Source organism: Zingiber officinale, chromosome 9B (genome assembly GCF_018446385.1).
Source record: "Zingiber officinale cultivar Zhangliang chromosome 9B, Zo_v1.1, whole genome shotgun sequence".
Lineage (NCBI taxonomy): Eukaryota > Viridiplantae > Streptophyta > Magnoliopsida > Zingiberales > Zingiberaceae > Zingiber > Zingiber officinale.
This window is the reverse complement of record NC_056003.1, coordinates 3,403,940-3,421,947: the sequence shown is the minus strand read 5'-3', so window position 1 is coordinate 3,421,947 and position 18,008 is coordinate 3,403,940. Positions and strand designations below refer to the sequence as shown.

Below are 18,008 nucleotides of genomic sequence, written 5' to 3'. Positions count from 1 at the left end.
CTTCTCCCAGGGACTACTCCACCAAGTTTTATCCTTCTACTTTATTTTCTCCTTCTGCATACCATCTCAAGTAAATTATAATTTAAGTGTCGGAGTGGTCTACCATGACTCCACGATGCTAGTTTAACTTTTTGCTGAATTGTCTTCAGAACCTCCTTATCTTGTTCACCGACGACCTTTGAAGAGCTTGCCCATCAAGTTGTTCGTGAATTGATGATTTAACATACGGTATTTAGCCGGAATATATATATAAAATAGCTATGCATGTTTTTCAAATGCGTTTTGAACGTCATATATGGTCCCCGTGCCATCCACCTCCTTCCACCATTAAAGACAGCAACTAACAAGCTGCTCCATTAAAGACATCAGCTAAGCAACAACACATATAGATACATCAACCCCATGCCAACCTAGCTCAAACAATTAAGTGATTAAGTAATGCGTATGATAAGATTATTAATGCTTATATCATCCTTTCTAGGGTTATAAACCCTCTCGAGCCTTCATCCACCGTCCAGTGCCACCTGAACGGTGGATATACAACCTAAGCTCACACTTCAAGAAGATGTAACACTTCACTTATAAAAAGGGAGAGAGAGCACCCCGTTCTCTTTGGGCCACCTATCTCCTCCTCTCATCAAGGTGCCAAGCAATCATTTCATGGACGATTGGAATTAAGGAGAAGGGGAGAACGCAAAGGTGGGAGCTTTTTCTTTGAGGGGAATGTTGTCTGGCTCGAGGTCTGCGACTGCTTCTCCTCGTTCAGTTTGATGGGTGTGGAGGAAGAAGAGAGCTCGGACCAGGCTTCATTCCCCCCAATCATAGCTTCCATATTGGCTGCACCATGCATGTACCACTGCCACCTCTCTCATGTGTTTAATCTAGTCTTACATGTTTCTTCTATGTATACTGCAGGTTTCTTTTCTTTTTTCTTTCTCTCCTCTCCTCTCTCGTTTAAAAGACCTTAAACAGTGGTGAAGAGGATGAAGGAGATTGGTGGGATGATGTTTGTCTCTCACATATTCCTACTTTTTTTTTTCTCATTTCCTTTTTACTTTTTCTCCACTGACAGAAGGGATTGAAAAGTCTGTCATCATTATCTTATCATCATCAGCATCGTCATCATCATCCATTATTATATATATTATATGTGTTAATTAGAAATTAGTACAAGCCAACGAATACATGAACACCGGCCATAATAAGAAAATATATGTGAGTCGTAATGGCAGATCATGATACGGAAAGATCAAAATTCCCGTAGTAGAAGAATTAAAATTGAATGCTAGCTATATCGGTATGTATCTCTTCATTTGCCGGCTACAGAAGCTCCGGCCATGAAGCCTCGATGGCAGCAATGGCCGCAGAGCGCTGTCCGTTGGAGCAGTAGAACAGGGTTCCTGTGCCGAGACCGGCAATCACGCTGTTCGCCCGGTCGTCCGTATCCCTGGCGGCGACCATCCCGCTCTCAAGGCCGGCGTACATGAGGACGGCGTCCGTCCTGCCCGCAGGAGTTGAGGACCCGGTTGACGTGGATCATGAGCTCGTCGCCGGGCTCGGTGGTGTTGAGGGAGTGGCGGAGGGCTGAGGGAGGCCACAGCGGCGGCTCCGGAGAGATAGCCGATGCCGGTATAGTAGGTGAGATTCTCGCCCCCGGGAGCGGCTCTGGTCGAGGGACTCCTAGTGTAAGAGGAACTCCGTGGGGTTGTCGTAGAATTCCAGTAGGGGTTGTAGAGGCGTCGGCCGCCTGAATCCTGACCACGGTAGCCGTCATCATCACTGTAAACCCGTGGAACAGCCATCGTAGTCGGAGCTGCTCCAGCCGTCTCCAAACGCCAGAGTTAATTTATGATAGATTAGTTTTCCCAAATTAACTATTTAGGGCATCATTAATGATTAAACTTCTCAATAATTTTTTTTTTATAGTTCCCAAGTATAAAAATAGCACAGATCTCGTGGACCATTTTTTCCATGGTCCAAGGGATATGCTACTCATATATGTAGTCGGATCATGATCACGATCCAACCACAAATGGTTGCGATCCTTTTTCTGGATTCATTGTCCCCGCCAGGTTATAGTTTTTGTTCGGAGCGGGCGGCCGGAGGCCTCCAATGGTGGATAAGTAGTCAGGTTACTGGGCGTCGAGCGAGGGTGTCCTCCGGGCGGCCTCACACCGTCCGCTCCGAACAAAAACTATAACCTGGTGGGGACGATGAACCCAAAAAGGAATAGCAACCATTTGAGGTCGGATCGTGGTCACGATCTGACCGCAAAAACGAGTGACACATCCCCTGGACCACAAAAAATAGTCCAAGAGATCCTGCCTCGTATAAAAATCTCTTAGTTAAACCTTTCAATATTTTTTTTAAATTTTTAATATGTCATATTAATGCTACATAACAAGTATAAAAATTTACTATTCTCTCCATAATTAAAAACCTCTCTATAAATTTTTTACATTATCAATCTCATATCTTTATTTATTAGATCATCAACATCAGCTTCCCTATCCAAAATGTATAATTTAGAGTAAAAAAGTTACTTTATTAAATTTGGATATCCACTTTTTAATACATCATATATCAACTTCCCTATTTTTTCTCTCTCCTCTATAATATTTAGGAAATGGAATCAATTCCCTAAATTTAAAGAAATACTGTTCATAAATGTATAATTTAGGGAATCGTAACTGATGTAAAGATTTTTTAGCTATCTTATTCAAAATTTAAGGTAAAATCTTTAAATAGGATATCTGATGTGGATGCTATAATTTTTGTATTTAATATCTCTATATAATTTTCATTCGATATTTTAATTAATTATGATCTTTAATTTAATTTATTTATAATTTATAATTAATAAATTAATTAATTTATGATTTTAATTTAATTTATATTTTTTATTTAATGTTTAATTTACTTGTAAATTTAATTTAATTATAGTATATTTTTAACTTTAATTTAATTATAGTATATTTTTTTAACGTCCCTCAAATATATTTATTTTTAAAATAAAAAAATATCATTTTAATTATTACTAACTATTTATGAAATAAAATATTATAATTAAATATTTTATCCAAAACACAGCTGAACCCTTTAGTAGCAGAGAGGTGGACCGTTGATATGGTGGTTCATATTTTTATAAAAATATTTTTATCAATATCTTTTAATTTTATAAATTTTTTTTAAAAAAATATAGATATTATTGGACTCAAGTCATCAGTTATTGATAACTATTAGGGTGCGTTTGGTTCAAGTCATCATGTATAACCTTGGTTATGTGATTACCAGGTAATCATATAACCAAGGTTATGGGGAATAAAACATAACCAAATGTTGTTTGGTTCAACCTAGGTAATGCAACAAAAATTTGTTTGTTTGAAGATTTTAATGAATACCCCAGTTTAATATTTTACCGTATTACCCTCAGTTACAAAACCAACTATACATAATAATAATAATAATAATAATATTATTATTATTATTATTATTATTATTATTTATTTTTTAATGTTTTTTTACTTTTCTTTTTCTGGTATATTTTTTTGCTTTTTTATGTGTTTTTTTATTTTTTAATGTTTTTATATTTTTTATATTATTTATATTTATATTTTTTTATTTTTTTACATTTTTTAATTTTTAATTTTTTTAATTTATTTTATTTTTAAATTTTTAAATTTTTAAATTTTTAAATTTTTAAATTTTTTTTATTTTTTATTTTTAAAATTATTATTTTTTATTTTTAAAATTATTATTTTTTATTATTTTTTTATTTTTTTAAATTATTATATTATAAAAAAAATAAAATTATAAATTACAAATTTTTTTAAACATTTTTTTATATTTTTTTATATTTTTTTTACATTTTTTCTCTTTTTTTTTCATGTTTTTTCTTATCGGAGGATATTTTTGGTAAAAAAAATTCGTTAACCCCGGAATCAAGAAAAACCTTAGTTTTCTGAGGTTTTCCGATTCCGAGCTGCATGACCCTTTTGCTGACGTGTCGGGCATGGAACATTACTCGGGAATCATTGAATACCTAAATCAAACAAGGTTTTTGTTAATAACCTTGGATGGATAACCAAGGTTATCAAGAATAATCCCCAATCAAACGCACCCTTAGATTAGAGATGTTATATTTGTGCTATGCCCCGGAGACGTTATAAACTTTTAACGGAGCTTACATGGGAGATGTTCTTAAACTTGTTTAAAAATTTAATTTTACAGTATAAAAAATAATTTTAAAAACTACTTTAAATTTGTCGACATGATAAACATGCATCAAAAAATTTTATTTAAATAAACTCGACGTTGAATAATTCGTTGACGACAAAACTCTGCCTGCTCTTTCCCGATCGAGCCGGCCCCATACGACGCTCGAGGAAGCTTCTCGGAAACCGCCCGCTCGACGCCGTCCGCAGCTCACCTTCGCAGAAGCTGTTTCAATTCCGCAATTAAATACCACATCGAGATTAATGGGCGGATCGGGGCGACCGAGCTAGTGCGCGCGCGGACATGGCGGGGGACGGGGAATCGGGAGGGGCGGCTGCAGGGGAGTACGAGGACCTGCTGCCGGTGATGGCGCGGCGGCTGGAGGCGGATCAGTTCATGCAGGAGCTCTGCGGGGGGTTCCGGCTGCTGGCGGAGGCGGAGAGCGGGGTGATCACGCCGGAGAGCCTGCGCCGGAACGCGGCGGCGGCGCTGGGGGTGGAGGGGATGACGGCGGCGGAGGCGGAGGCGATGGTGAGGGAAGGGGACATGGACGGCGACGGCGCGCTCAACGAGCGCGAGTTCTGCGTGCTCATGGTCCGGCTCAGCCCCGAAATGATGGCCGACGCCGAGGCGTGGATCGAGAGCCAGCTGATGATGATCATGACACCGCCGCCGCCGCCGGCCGGCCGATGCTAATCGATTAATTGATTGATGAATTTGTAACTGTGCCAATAAAGATCAGGCCATGGATCATGATCTTGTTCTATTAATCTCAGCAAATCGAAACTTGTTATTTATTTATTTTTCAATATGATGATCAATAAGACGCAGGCAGGCTCATGAACATTTTTGTGGAGTATATGATGATATTATGGGCTAGATAAAAGGTCAACTATGGGAAGTCAACGTCTTTAAATCCAATCGAGAGCAAAATCAGGGGCCACAAAAATATTAGATTTAAATTATTGACAAATCGTGTCAGTTTGACTAAAACTAGATTCGATGCCGAAGAACGGCAACGGCAGGTGGGACTCACGGAGAATTGCAGTCAGAGAGAGAGAGAGATCGACGGCATGGATTGCTTGCTTCGGTCCCAAGCGAATTTATTCCCACGTTCCTCGTTCGCTTTCCACGAAGGTGCGTTTTCTTCCCTTTCTGGCATCTTTCCCTCTTTTCGATTTTTTCTTCCTCTTTTCTTGTGCGTGGTTTGTCCTTTTCCATCTCTCCCTTACTGCCACTGATCAGCTCTCATGGATAAATCTTCGTCCTGGCGTTGCTTAGTTAACTGTTCAGTTTCGAAATGGTTCCTTCTCCTACTTTCGTGACAGAGGAGAGGACAAGGGGCGGTTTTTGGATTCGTCTTCCCACCTATGGGGGCGGTTACGGCGTTTCATTGCTCAGTTTTGTCGCATCATAAAGAAGCAGTTAATGGTAGTTCTCTGCTCCGCTAGTAGAGTGCGGGGTCATTCTAGATGATGCCTTATGTGAGCTGTCTATTTTCCTTGTGCTCCGTTGGTTGCTTCATTTTGCTGTAAGAGATTTGGCACACACAGACACAAGGAGTTTCTTTGCCTAATTTGTGTAACCACTCTCTCTCTTCCTGGATTCGTGTTCTTCATCCTATTACTTATTTCAGAAACTATCTCTAGCAGCTAGAGAGGTGAAGCTAACTTGGAAGGGGAAAACTTGTCTTTTTTTTTTTTCTAAATTTTTCTTTAGATTGCTTTAGATATTGCTCTTATCTCCTTTAGAACTGCAGATGCTACTTAGTATGCGTTTCAACGGCGAGCGCTTCTGACTGGGCACGGGCAGTGTAGATGAATTCGGCTTATTTTTTCTGAAGTATGGAGGATAAATCATTCCCATGGGCTTGGTCCGTAGAGCATTGTCTGAAGGTTTACAATGTCAAATTGAACAAGGGTTTAAGCTCTTTCGAAGCTGAGACAAGGCGAGAAAAGTATGGATGGAATGAGCTCAAGAAAGAGAAGGGAAAACCTTTGTGGTGTCTCATCCTGCATCAGTTTGACGATTTGCTTGTTAGAATCCTCCTAGTGGCAGCCTTCATCTCCTTTATTCTTTCGTGCATGGAGGGAATTGAGTCTAGCCACGCTGGGCTTGAGGTTTATGTAGAACCATTTGTTATCCTTTCGATTCTTATTCTCAATGCAATTGTGGGTGTCTGGCAGGAGACTAATGCTGAAAAGTCTCTTGAAGCCCTAAAGAACATGCAGTGTGAATATGCCAAGGTTTGCAGAGATGGACGTTACATCCCTGATTTGCCTGCCAGGGAACTAGTCCCAGGTGATATTGTTGAATTGAGGGTTGGTGATAAGGTCCCTGCGGATGCGAGGGTAACAACTTTGACCACCTCAACTTTGAGGGTTGAGCAAAGCTCGTTGACTGGGGAGAGCATGCCTGTACTCAAAGGGACCAGTCCTGTACCTCTATCTGATTGTGAATTGCAAGCAAAAGAATGCATGCTTTTTGCAGGTACAACCATTGTCAATGGTAATTGTGTTTGTATAGTTACTAGTGTAGGAATGGACACTGAACTAGGAAAAATTCAGATTCAGATTAGTGAAGCTTCACAAGAAGAGCGTGACACCCCCTTGAGGAAAAAACTAGATGAATTTGGTGAAAGATTAACTATTGCAATCGGACTAGTTTGCCTGTTAGTCTGGGCTACTAACTATCGGAACTTTATCACTTGGGATAATGCAAATTCAACATTATGGAATTTTCACTTTTCTTTTGAGAAATGTACATATTATTTCAAAATAGCTGTAGCACTTGCAGTAGCAGCTATTCCTGAAGGTCTTCCAGCAGTAATCACTACCTGTTTGGCATTGGGTACAAGAAAAATGGCTCAAAAGCATGCCATAGTTAGGAAGCTTCCAAGTGTAGAGACCCTGGGATGTACAACTGTTATATGCTCAGATAAAACTGGAACCCTTACAACTAACCAAATGTCTGTAAATGAATTTCTTACTCTTGGTGATATCAACTCCATTCGAGTGTTTCACGTAAATGGTACTACATACAACCCTAAGGATGGAGGTATTGTTCGGTGGAACAAATGGAAAATGGATGAGAGTTTGCAGGCCTTAGCAGAGATTTGTGCAGTTTGCAATGATGCTGGAATATATCGTGACAATTATCTTTTTCGGGCAACAGGTCTGCCTACTGAAGCAGCTCTTAAGGTTTGTGACTTTCTTCTTTTTTCATAGAGGAGTATCTACAATTCACATGTCGTATGACAACTACTTGTTTAATATTACCCCAGATTAGCTTACAATAATACAAACTGCCACCTCATTCAAAAGAAATTTCTTAAACCATATTGGGAATGAACTAATATCCATTAATGAATTAAACATGTAATTCAATGATTGTTAAAATCATAGCTAACTGGTCCAGAAATTATGCTAAACAATTGAACAGGGTTCTTTGTCCATCTTGTATGTTTTACTATCACTTTCTTGTATACAGATGTACCCCTTTCCCTCAATGGCTATATCGAAAATGCCTTTTAAAATTTGATTTGTGATATTTGACCATCTAACTAATACAGTTGTATCAAATGATTTTTTATTTATTCCGTTCCATGGATCTGCTAAATATTTAGTTCCGCAAGTGTATCATTCATACACAACTATTATTATCATACTAGAATATGCTTTACTGATATTTTCATCCCAAAGGTGCTGGTAGAGAAGATGGGAATTCCAAGTGCAAATCCAAGGAGTAGAATCCATGAAATAGAATTTGGTTCTGATTTTTCTATCACTTGCTCTACTCCTGTAAGATTAGGTGAGGAGAAAATTTTCCCTCTTTTTTTTCCCTAATCTTGCATTTAATTTCTGCTTCACTTACATGTAATCCAGGATGTTGTGAATGGTGGATAAAGAGATCAAAAAGGCTCGCAACACTTGAGTTTGATCGTGTAAGGAAATCTATGAGTGTTATTGTCAAAGAACCAACAGGGAATAACCGTCTTCTTGTGAAGGTACCTCAATGCTCCTCTTGTTTACATAGTTCATGAATCATTTAGATAGTTAGACAGGATAATATATTAGAATTAAATATGTGAGGGAAAGAGGTAGATTAAGATTTTAATGAGCTTGATACATTCCAGATTGTTGTGAATGAATTGGGTTTCTAGACATTGAGAACTGACAAATTAAAGGTTGAAAGATTGGGGTTTCATATGGCTGCGATCATAACTTCCAAGCATGAATTATTTTTTTTTTTTTGCCACAACTTGACAGAAAACGTTTCTTCAAACTATCATGTTCTCATTTCAAATGTCCAATGCACTGAGGTTATAGGTGTTGCTCCAATACTGGTGATTACATCATGCTCACTTAATCTAAACTAAATCATGGTTAGTGGAAGAGAAAAATATAGTATTCTAGTGTTGGTTCGATGAAACAGTGGAGAAATGTCAATTCGTATGACCAACGACTATATTAGATGGGTCTTTCACATGAGCCAGGATTTGCTGAATCTACTCAATTTGTTTGTAAGCATTGATGCTAGATAATATCTAAGTAAACTTGATATAAGCCTCTGTTCAGTAATATGCTTTTTTTGTCCTCAGGGTGCTTTCGAAAGTGTTTTGGAGAGGAGTTCAAGTGTGTATCTTCCAGATGGATCTATTGCTTTGTTGGATGAGGCTTGTAGACAGAGAATAATGACCAATGTCCACGAGATGAGCTCAAAAGGGTTAAGATGCTTAGGATTTGCATTTAAAGATAACTTGGGAGAGTTCTCAGATTATATTGCAGAAACTCATCACGCTCACAAGAGGTTGCTTGATCCTGCAAACTATCCTGAAATTGAGAGTAATCTAATTTTTGTTGGAGTTGTTGGTCTGAGGGTGAGTCTCGAGTCCTTCGATATGATTTTTATAGTCTTCACTGCTGATTATTGCAAATGTATTTCTATACAATAATGATTATAATTTTGCTACTGACAAAATTTGGTCAGGACCCTCCTCGCGATGAAGTTCACAAGGCCATTCAAGATTGCAGATGTGCAGGTATTAAAGTTATGGTTATTACTGGAGATAACAAGTCCACAGCAGAAGCAATCTGTCAGGAAATTGGCTTGTTCCCTGACAAGGCAAGCCTCAAAGGCAAAAGTTTTTCTGGTAAAGAGTTTATGGCCCTTTCGAATAGCCAGCAAACCGAGATCTTGTCAAAGCCTGGTGGTCTAGTTTTTTCGCGCGCTGAACCAAGACATAAGCAAGATATTGTACGTCTACTAAAGGACATGGGTGAAATTGTTGCAATGACTGGAGATGGAGTCAATGATGCACCTGCATTGAAGCTAGCTGACATCGGTATTGCTATGGGTATCACAGGGACCGAGGTAGATAAAACTCGTAAATTTTCTGTTACTTTAGAATTAAAGACTGTTAATTATCCACCTTAATTAGTCAGTGTAATTTAGAGGTTATCATGAATCTTTTTCAGGTTGCAAAAGAAGCTGCTGATATGGTTTTGGCAGATGACAATTTCAGTACTATTGTCTCAGCAGTTGCCGAAGGCCGTGCTATCTACAACAACATGAAATCTTTTATTAGGTATTTGGGGAAGCATCTTTTAATTTGTTGGTCTTGCACTTTTTTCTCATTATTGCTCTTTTTTGGCTAAGATATATGATCTCGTCGAACATGGGAGAAGTGATCTCCATATTTTTGACTGCTGCATTTGGAATACCTGAATGCCTAGTACCAGTTCAGCTTCTGTGGGTCAATCTCGTCACGGATGGCCCCCCTGCAACAGCTCTGGGTTTCAACCCTGCCGATGTCGATATAATGGAGAAACCACCACGAAAGAGCAATGATGCTCTTATCAACTCTTGGGTTCTCTTCCGTTACCTGGTTCGGATTGCATATTTCTATGCTCTTCCATTAACATATTATGCAACAATTTAATCTTAGCATGACTTTATCATGGAAGCTTTTACGACTTCAAATCTTTATGGTAGTCTTTGTTACAAGTTTCTTTGGACGTTAATGCTTGTTTTCGCTAAATCAGGTAATCGGTTCTTATGTCGGTTTATCAACCGTTGGCATCTTCATCCTGTGGTACACTCAACCATCTGTCTTCGGCATAGATCTTGCAAGTGATGGCCACACCATTGTGTCCTTAGCCCAACTCCGCTCGTGGGGACAATGCCACACATGGACTGACTTCTCGCCTAAGCCATTCTTTGCCGGCAACCGTATGATATCCTTCACAGATCCCTGCCACTATTTCACCCATGGAAAAGTGAAGGCAATGACCTTATCTCTATCGGTTTTAGTAGCGATCGAGATGTTCAATTCTCTGAATGCTTTATCGGAAGACAATAGCTTGGTTCGGATGCCGCCTTGGAGGAACCCATGGCTCCTCCTTGCGATGATGGTTTCTTTCGGGCTGCATTTTGTCATCCTCTATGTTCCGTTTCTGGCTAGCATCTTCGGAATAGTGTCATTGAGCTTGAAGGAGTGGCTTTTAGTTATTCTGTTTTCTACTCCTGTGGTGCTCATCGATGAGATCCTCAAGTATATCGGCAGGAGGAAATGGTGGACTCAAAGGCAGAAGATGGAATAGTCATATCAGATGCTTTCAGCTAGTAAAATTTTAAGATGTATATAGTATCATACAACATGAGAACTTGTTCGTGGGAAGTGATGTTAACATTATGATCCTAGACAATCAGATGGTTAACTGCAAATTTTTTGATCATTCAAACAGGTTAGATTGATAACTAAATATCAAATTCACAACTTTACATTAATTAGGAACAATAAATACTCTAATTCTTAGCACCCAAGCCATGTTACTATGCACACATCATCTCATACTAGATTGATCACTACAAAACCTATCAACCTGCTTCAGCAACAAAGGCTTGCGGCGGGAACTCCATATTATCATTTGTTTAAACACGATCTACTATCTCATGGCACGAGCCTTCCGTCTAGAGGTTGCAGCGTGCATTATACAAGGCATGCCTGACTTCAGGCATTGGCAATCACAATAGGTCGGATTAACTGGAACTCACCATAGGAGATTGATGATAACCAGGGAATGCTGAAGCTCCTTTATCTATAACCTTAGTGGCTAGATCACTGGATCTCAAGCAGCTATTTTGCTGTAGAAGTTGTATGAGTGACAAAAATATATCCATTCTGGTTATTTCTCTGTTTGCCTACAACACAAGAAAAACAAAATTTTGAGTTCCGAACACAAAATTGAGCAGTGAGTTCTCAAGGTAAATTTCAAACTTACCTCAACCAAGAACCTAGCCCAAATTTTGCACTCACGAATTTCCATTACTCCTTTCAAGATTATCAGCCCAAACCCACGTATGATATCTGCTATCTCAAGAAAGAGACCTCGGTCTTCACACAGCATCTGCAGCACGAAATTGACCAACACTCAGATACTTGGAAGTAGAACATAAAGAATAGTGTTAATGTTGTTTTACCTCAACAAGCATTTGACCAGGGGGTGTCAGATCCTCAACTATAATTGGACAGACCATGGTTTGCCCAGCAACTTCATATGCCCACGTTGCACCAGCACCACTAACACTGCCAGAGTTATCTTTTAGAACAACACCGCTCTCCTCGCCGATGATCTGAAAATTCAAACAATAAGTAGTGAATAAAACTGACAGATTTTTAACATTGCTTTCGTATGAAATATCCAAAATCAGAATATAGTCACAAAAATGTGCCTTGGGTTCATCAGCTTGTTTGAGTTTGTCTGCATACTTTGTCACACTTTGTAGAAAGAGCATATGCCTGATTGTTTTGTCCAACAAAGCATCAATGCTACACTGTTACATCAGAAAAGGAAAATGGTAAGGAATAAATAAAAGGAGAAAATTGCCAATCAATAGCAACTACCAACTTGTGATGTACCTTTGCGCCATTGGGTACAATTTCTCTCAGCTCCTTCAGACGATCTTGAATCTGTTGACGATCTTTTGGCCTTGGCCGTGTACTCTCACCAGGTCTAGCCCGTTTCTTAACAGCCTTGGAAGATTCTTCAGGTTTCTTGGATTGATTTAGGGCAGAATTCTCAGTACTGATACTGCAGCTATCATCAATCCATGAACAGAAATTAGAATTTGATAGTGCTTCTTTCGGAGATTCATGAACAGCCTCAGAGTTAGAGAAAGGCAATAACAGATTGGACGCAACATTTACAGAAGGATGACCTATTGAAGGAACCTGATTTCTGTACCCTGAAGGATCACCCAATCCAGTAGAGAATTGACTTTCCAAATTAAGACGAGAAATAGGACTACTATATTTGGCACCATAGCGATGAGCAGAACCTTTATTGGCGTGCTCACCAGCTATAGCATCCATCAATAATTGAAGACCAGAGTCCGAGAACATTCCCTTGTCATAAGCAGATGCTGAGCTCATTTCCATCACTGAGTGACAACCTGAAGCACCTGAACTTTTACTTGAAGAGGTGTTATGGCAAACTGGCAGTCTAATGTTATCCCACAGTTCATGTACTTGTTCCACACTATCGAATAGGTCATTGTCATAATGTAACTGCATAGGTGCTATTGAACAGTTTGTCCTTTTATCACTCTCTAAAACCAGGGAGTTAACTGCAGCTGAAATGGAATTCTCAACATGCTTTTGCGACGACCTGGAAACCATGTTACACACACTGTTGTCATTTTCAACAAGACTAGATGATACAGAATGGACACCTCGAACACTCTCATTCTTTTGCACAGTCTCATCAATTGTATGCTCTGAGTGGTGATCACAAATATCAGTCCCAGGAAGATCTCTATGATGATACAATAAAGAATTTTCAGGTCCAGAATCTGGAGAAATAGTGATTCACAGATCATTTATTTTTGATGATGTAAAATAACAAAAGGAAGGTCTTTCCAAATCTATCAAATAAATGAGAAATTAAATTACCATAAAAGCCTGCTTTTGCGATCTCAGATGGTTTTGTTTTAGGCACAGAGTCCTGTGATGCAAATTTACTAGATGAAGGAGAACCTGCAAAGGATTCATGTAATATGTTGATACAATGAAAATGGATGTTAAAAATCAAATCTTTAAGAAGTGAGTAATTCATAGTACCAAATGGCAGCCCTTGCTCTATCATAAGATGGGGATTTGTGAAATTGTTCAAGTAATTGTCTGGCTTAAAGAACATCATGCCTGAAATTTCTGGACAGTGAGACATAGACAGTAATTTGGTGTTAGGTGGCACCTGAGCTTGACTTTTGACATTGGTCGAGTCCTGGAGTTCTGTGAAGTGAACTGATGAATTTACACCCATAAGGGATGTCTTCTGGAATGAATTGAAGTAATCTCTAGAATCATCAGTAGATTGAGCTAGTAGTGATTCTAGTAAATAAGGGCTCATGGCATTATGACTACTGGAACTATAATAAGATCCTAGTGGAAAAATGTTGGGAGAAGGGATGGGCCCTAAAGAATCTGTATTACTCAATTGCTCTCCAAACGCTTCATGGAAGGTACTAGTGTTCTGGTAGCAAGCATATGCATCTGCAGAGGAACTTGCAAAACTGAATGTTTCATGCTGATCAGGAAACTCCATTGTTTCATGAGTATCTACATATTGGAAATGCCCAGACAGATTCTCCATCAGGAGAAATGAACTCTTTGCTAGATTAATACTCCAAATATCAGGAACATATTATGCCTGTACATCAGTGCCTTGATCAAATTCTTGAGAAATGTGCCCATGCTTGAAAAGATAATGGGGAAGTAATATAAAAGCTAAAGCTTCAACTCACTGGTTGTATAAATGTGCACAAGATAAATTATTATGAACAAAATTTGTAAACACAACTGAACCTTCTTGAGGGATAATGGGGATTAAGTAATATAAAAGCTAAAGCTTCAACTCACTGGTTGTATAAATGTGCACAAGATAAATTATTATGAACAAGATTTGTAAACACAACTGAACCTTTTTGAAGCATGTTGCTCATAAATGTTGGATAGAATCTTAAACAAAATAGAAAATAAACATTGATTTTGGTTCTTTTAACTGGTAGCATGATAAGTTAGAATTAATACTTCTAGAGCTATTCACCTTAAAATTTATTCATTATTTCCAATTCCTTACAAAAATCAACAATACTCAAGTTCCAAATTTTACTGTGTTTGGCCAAAGATTACTTTGTACACATAAGAAGGAAGATGCACTGGTCCTCTAAATACACAATGTACAGTAGGGAAAAAAATGGGGGCAAGATTTTGTATGTCGCCTTATCTCCTTAATCAAACTATTATTCATTATTTTAAGTAAACAAACTGAAATTTCACCTTTTGTTCTCAAAGAAACATCATATATACTAAGTTTATAACAAGAAAGCCTAGCATGTATAGCTAGGAATTCAAAATATTGAGACATATGGAACTAAATATTCTACATAACTATGAACAATGTAGGTTGACATAACATTAGTAAAAAAAAAATTGTCACGATAAATACTATTTAAATTCAATTCTGTACTCAGATCCACATTTAATTAGTAAATTTCACATTTTTTTAGTTAGAAATCATTCTCTCATCTTCTAATATTCTCCATGCTTCCATAAAATTTTATATATTGGTCTAATCATTGTCAAAACACAAAAGTATATCCTACCAGTACCAATAATGTGGCATTGGGTATAAATAAATATTTCCATTATAAATTATGAATAAACGCATAACAGAAATCATAAGTAATTGCAGCTAAAATGGAATTTTGTGTTTGCTCAGCAGTGAATATTATACGACAAACTGAAACCTATGCTAATTACATAAATAAGGTACTCACTAAGTATAAGCAAATTTTTCTTTATCTGCTGCAGAATAAGGCATAATTGGAGAGTAAAGTGTAATTATAGTCTTGGTACTAGCTTGATTCATATATGGATAATAAAGTGAGGATTAGATCAACATACATAGACAAGACATTATCCTTATATTTCTTGGAGTATGAAAAGACAGAAACAGCAGAAAGTCTTTCCGCTCGCAAGGAAAGACAATGGCATTGACCTACTCATATCTCATTCAAGCATGTGGCAGTTCTCACTAATGAACATTGAACTATAATAAACTATTTTTTTTAGTTTTTTCTAATATGAAACATTATTGTAATATATATAATTATAATAAAATAAGGAACTTCAACTTTATGTCAAATATCCATCTAACATACAAATACTTGTGCTTTCAAACAATTTGTTACGGTTCTTGACTGTATATTCTTAACAAGCCAACCAACTTCAACTCTATGATCCAATGTGACAGGGGGAAAGTAAATAAGGAATCTGAAGTGTATGTTGAGTATCTAATAAACAGTTGTGTTTTCCAAAAATATTCTTATGGTTCTAGATTGAATATTCTTATCAAACTTACAAACTGACATGATTAACCCAAGCATAGGAAATCATTTGTGCAAAGAGATTCTGCATTACCTTAGATAACTTGAGTTGGAAAGAGGCAATAACTGAAACAAGATCTGAATTGACAAATCTGGATTTTAATTCATAACTCTCGATCAACAATCTGCACGAAAATAAACGGAAAGATGTAAGCATTGTGAATGAACAACTGTTTTGCAACTATTTGAGACAGCACATTAGAGATCTCATGTTCATTTGGATATTTTAAATATTAAATGACCCATGTCCATAACCACCATAACTAAACTTAACAAAATATACAACTGTAAACAACAGTGGCAAAATCAGATTTGCGTCAATCAAACTACACATGAAGAATGCAGGAGGAATGTCAGGAGGCAAAACATTTGTCAAAACAGGAAATTGGCTGCATTATTCCTGAAAAATACGCAAAAATATCTAATAACGATGAAGAAGTACCACCAAGCACATGAGAATACACGGGATCAGAAAATATGGAACATATTGCATTGTTCTTATACAAGCTCAGCGAAAACAGCAGAGGAAAGAAACATAATCCAGTAAACAAAAGAAAAAGAAGCACATACACTCGCAATCTCTGCTAGATCTGAAATATTTTAAGCACCAGTGCAATTCAATTTCAAGGAGCATATTTCTGTCAGACGAGAACCTATGTGCAGAACCAAAATAAATGGTTTCCTCTGTTGCTTTGGCTAAAAAGAAGCAACTTTTACCAGGAAGGGGAAAGAAAGAACAAAGCTATTTTTTTCTAACCTGGTATAAAGAGGAAAGTTATCTGGCAAAAGTAAGCCAAAGCGAACATCGTCAAATGAGCCATCCACTAAGGAATATTCTCTTTCAACAATAAACACTATATAGTTCTGAACCAAAACATATGGGCTTAGCAAAGGAAAACGCCAATAAGGACTATTGTTGAAGAATGTTCAACCCCAAAATAAGAGGACTGATTTTTACTGGAAATCGCTTTCCCATTCAATGTCATATTCCAACAACTCGGGGATTGTGGACAGAAAAGATGGAGTAGAAGTAAGCCTAAATTAACTTCCCTCCAGAAAAAGAACAAATCTATGCTCTCACATCATTTCCCAACGCAATAAACAAAAAGATTCTCTAAGAAACAAAAACAAATCCGAAAAGATTCGAAAAAAAATCAAAGAAGGGGATACGAACAAACTAGAGATACAGCGGGTCTCCACCACCCTCAATCCTGGCACCAGACCAGGACACAACGCCACGGCACCTACCTCACCACTAGTTCCACGGCCGCAGGATGATCGCCTCCTCGCCGAGCGCAGAAGAAGACAGAGAGATGAAGTGGAGGAGGAAAAAGAACCCTAAAATGTTGTCGCCTTTTTCAAGCACTCGCCTTGGCCACTCTCTTGCGTGCTCAGATACTCCCTCCCTACACCTCTCTCTCGCTCTCTCTCTCTCTCTCTCGCTCTTCCTTTGCTTTGGCCTTCGACTACGAGTGAGAGTGGAGGAGCGGTTCAAGTAGACAGTGGCCCAACCCGATACGGACAGAAAACCGGTTTTCCGGTTGCGGAAAAAACGGGCGGATGGAAGCGTTATAATGGAGAGATGGCGACTGACATGTGGTGACTCAGTGAAAAGAATATCCAATCAAGGCTTTTATTTAAATAAAAAAAATGAAATCACTTTTTAAAGATGGAACTATATTAATAATTTTTTTACCTTTAAAATTCAACACAATTATAAGACTTTCTTTCAAATTCATATAATTGACTTTTTTTTTTAATGTCTTTGAACACAATGATTAAGCTTTTGTACACTATGTGCTCCTCTTTACTCCAACACAAAGATAGGCAAGAGATTGGCAATGTCTAGTTCTTTCCTTTGACCACATAAGTTAAGTTTATGGTGACAAAGTTCAAATGCTAATGTATTTAAGTCCCTGAGCAATTCAGCTAACAACTTCTCTCTCACTATTTTTGACTGTTCCACATGAATCAAAAGGCCTTTATGTATATTATCTCATCTGGGTTCTTCTATCTCTTTCTCACTCACGTAGCTGCATGAATTCTCGTTCCAGATTTCTTTTATCTGGAGACAGGTTCTTTCCTCGAAAAGAGATCTAAACTCTGATACTTTTGAGAAAAAGCAAATATGCTTGTCTTCCTGTTTAATTAATTTCCTGATCACCCAGAGCTTGTTTTGTTGCTGAATGCTGTGAACTAATTAACTGAAGTCTACTTGTTTGTTAAATGTATATTTAATTTCATGAAGCCATGGTCACTATAGTAGGTACCTTAAACTTTAAAGATCATCTGTCACTCTCTGAGCCACAATGGCTATGGAATCCAAGGTCCACAGTCATAAAGTA

General features: G+C 37.9%; 3 protein-coding genes and 1 pseudogene across 6 annotated transcripts; 2 read left to right on the top strand and 2 right to left on the bottom strand.

The window, feature by feature from the left end:
- Positions 1-960: 960 nt before the first annotated feature.
- On the bottom strand, positions 961-1,942 carry LOC122024826 (annotated as a pseudogene).
- Positions 1,943-4,476: 2,534 nt separating this feature from the next.
- LOC122023618 (calcium-binding protein KIC-like) lies at positions 4,477-5,061 on the top strand. Its single transcript, XM_042581829.1, has one exon. The coding sequence runs from the start codon at positions 4,519-4,521 to the stop codon at positions 4,909-4,911; it is 393 nt and encodes a 130-aa protein (XP_042437763.1). The 5' UTR covers positions 4,477-4,518; the 3' UTR covers positions 4,912-5,061.
- Positions 5,062-5,347: 286 nt separating this feature from the next.
- On the top strand, positions 5,348-10,952 carry LOC122023616 (calcium-transporting ATPase, endoplasmic reticulum-type-like). Of its 2 annotated transcripts, none has more exons than XM_042581823.1 (9): positions 5,348-5,796; positions 5,975-7,415; positions 7,917-8,025; positions 8,100-8,221; positions 8,816-9,094; positions 9,205-9,588; positions 9,693-9,802; positions 9,874-10,102; positions 10,260-10,952. In XM_042581823.1, the coding sequence occupies exons 2-9, from the start codon at positions 6,060-6,062 to the stop codon at positions 10,815-10,817; spliced, it is 3,147 nt and encodes a 1,048-aa protein (XP_042437757.1). In that variant the 5' UTR covers positions 5,348-5,796; positions 5,975-6,059; the 3' UTR covers positions 10,818-10,952. The 2 variants fall into 2 exon arrangements, with proteins under 2 accessions (XP_042437757.1, XP_042437758.1); XM_042581824.1 differs by having other exon boundaries at positions 5,348-5,875.
- Positions 10,953-11,143: 191 nt separating this feature from the next.
- Positions 11,144-17,161, bottom strand: LOC122023617. Of its 3 annotated transcripts, none has more exons than XM_042581826.1 (9): positions 16,912-17,161; positions 15,698-15,788; positions 13,337-13,925; positions 13,169-13,252; positions 12,137-13,068; positions 11,950-12,051; positions 11,698-11,850; positions 11,499-11,624; positions 11,144-11,418 (listed from the first exon to the last, which is right to left on the bottom strand). In XM_042581826.1, the coding sequence occupies exons 3-9, from the start codon at positions 13,866-13,868 to the stop codon at positions 11,257-11,259; spliced, it is 2,091 nt and encodes a 696-aa protein (XP_042437760.1). In that variant the 5' UTR covers positions 13,869-13,925; positions 15,698-15,788; positions 16,912-17,161; the 3' UTR covers positions 11,144-11,256. The 3 variants fall into 3 exon arrangements, with proteins under 3 accessions (XP_042437760.1, XP_042437761.1, XP_042437762.1); XM_042581827.1 differs by lacking the exon at positions 16,912-17,161 and adding an exon at positions 16,838-16,862; XM_042581828.1 differs by lacking the exon at positions 16,912-17,161 and adding an exon at positions 16,234-16,413.
- Between the last annotated feature and the right edge of the window lie 847 nt (positions 17,162-18,008).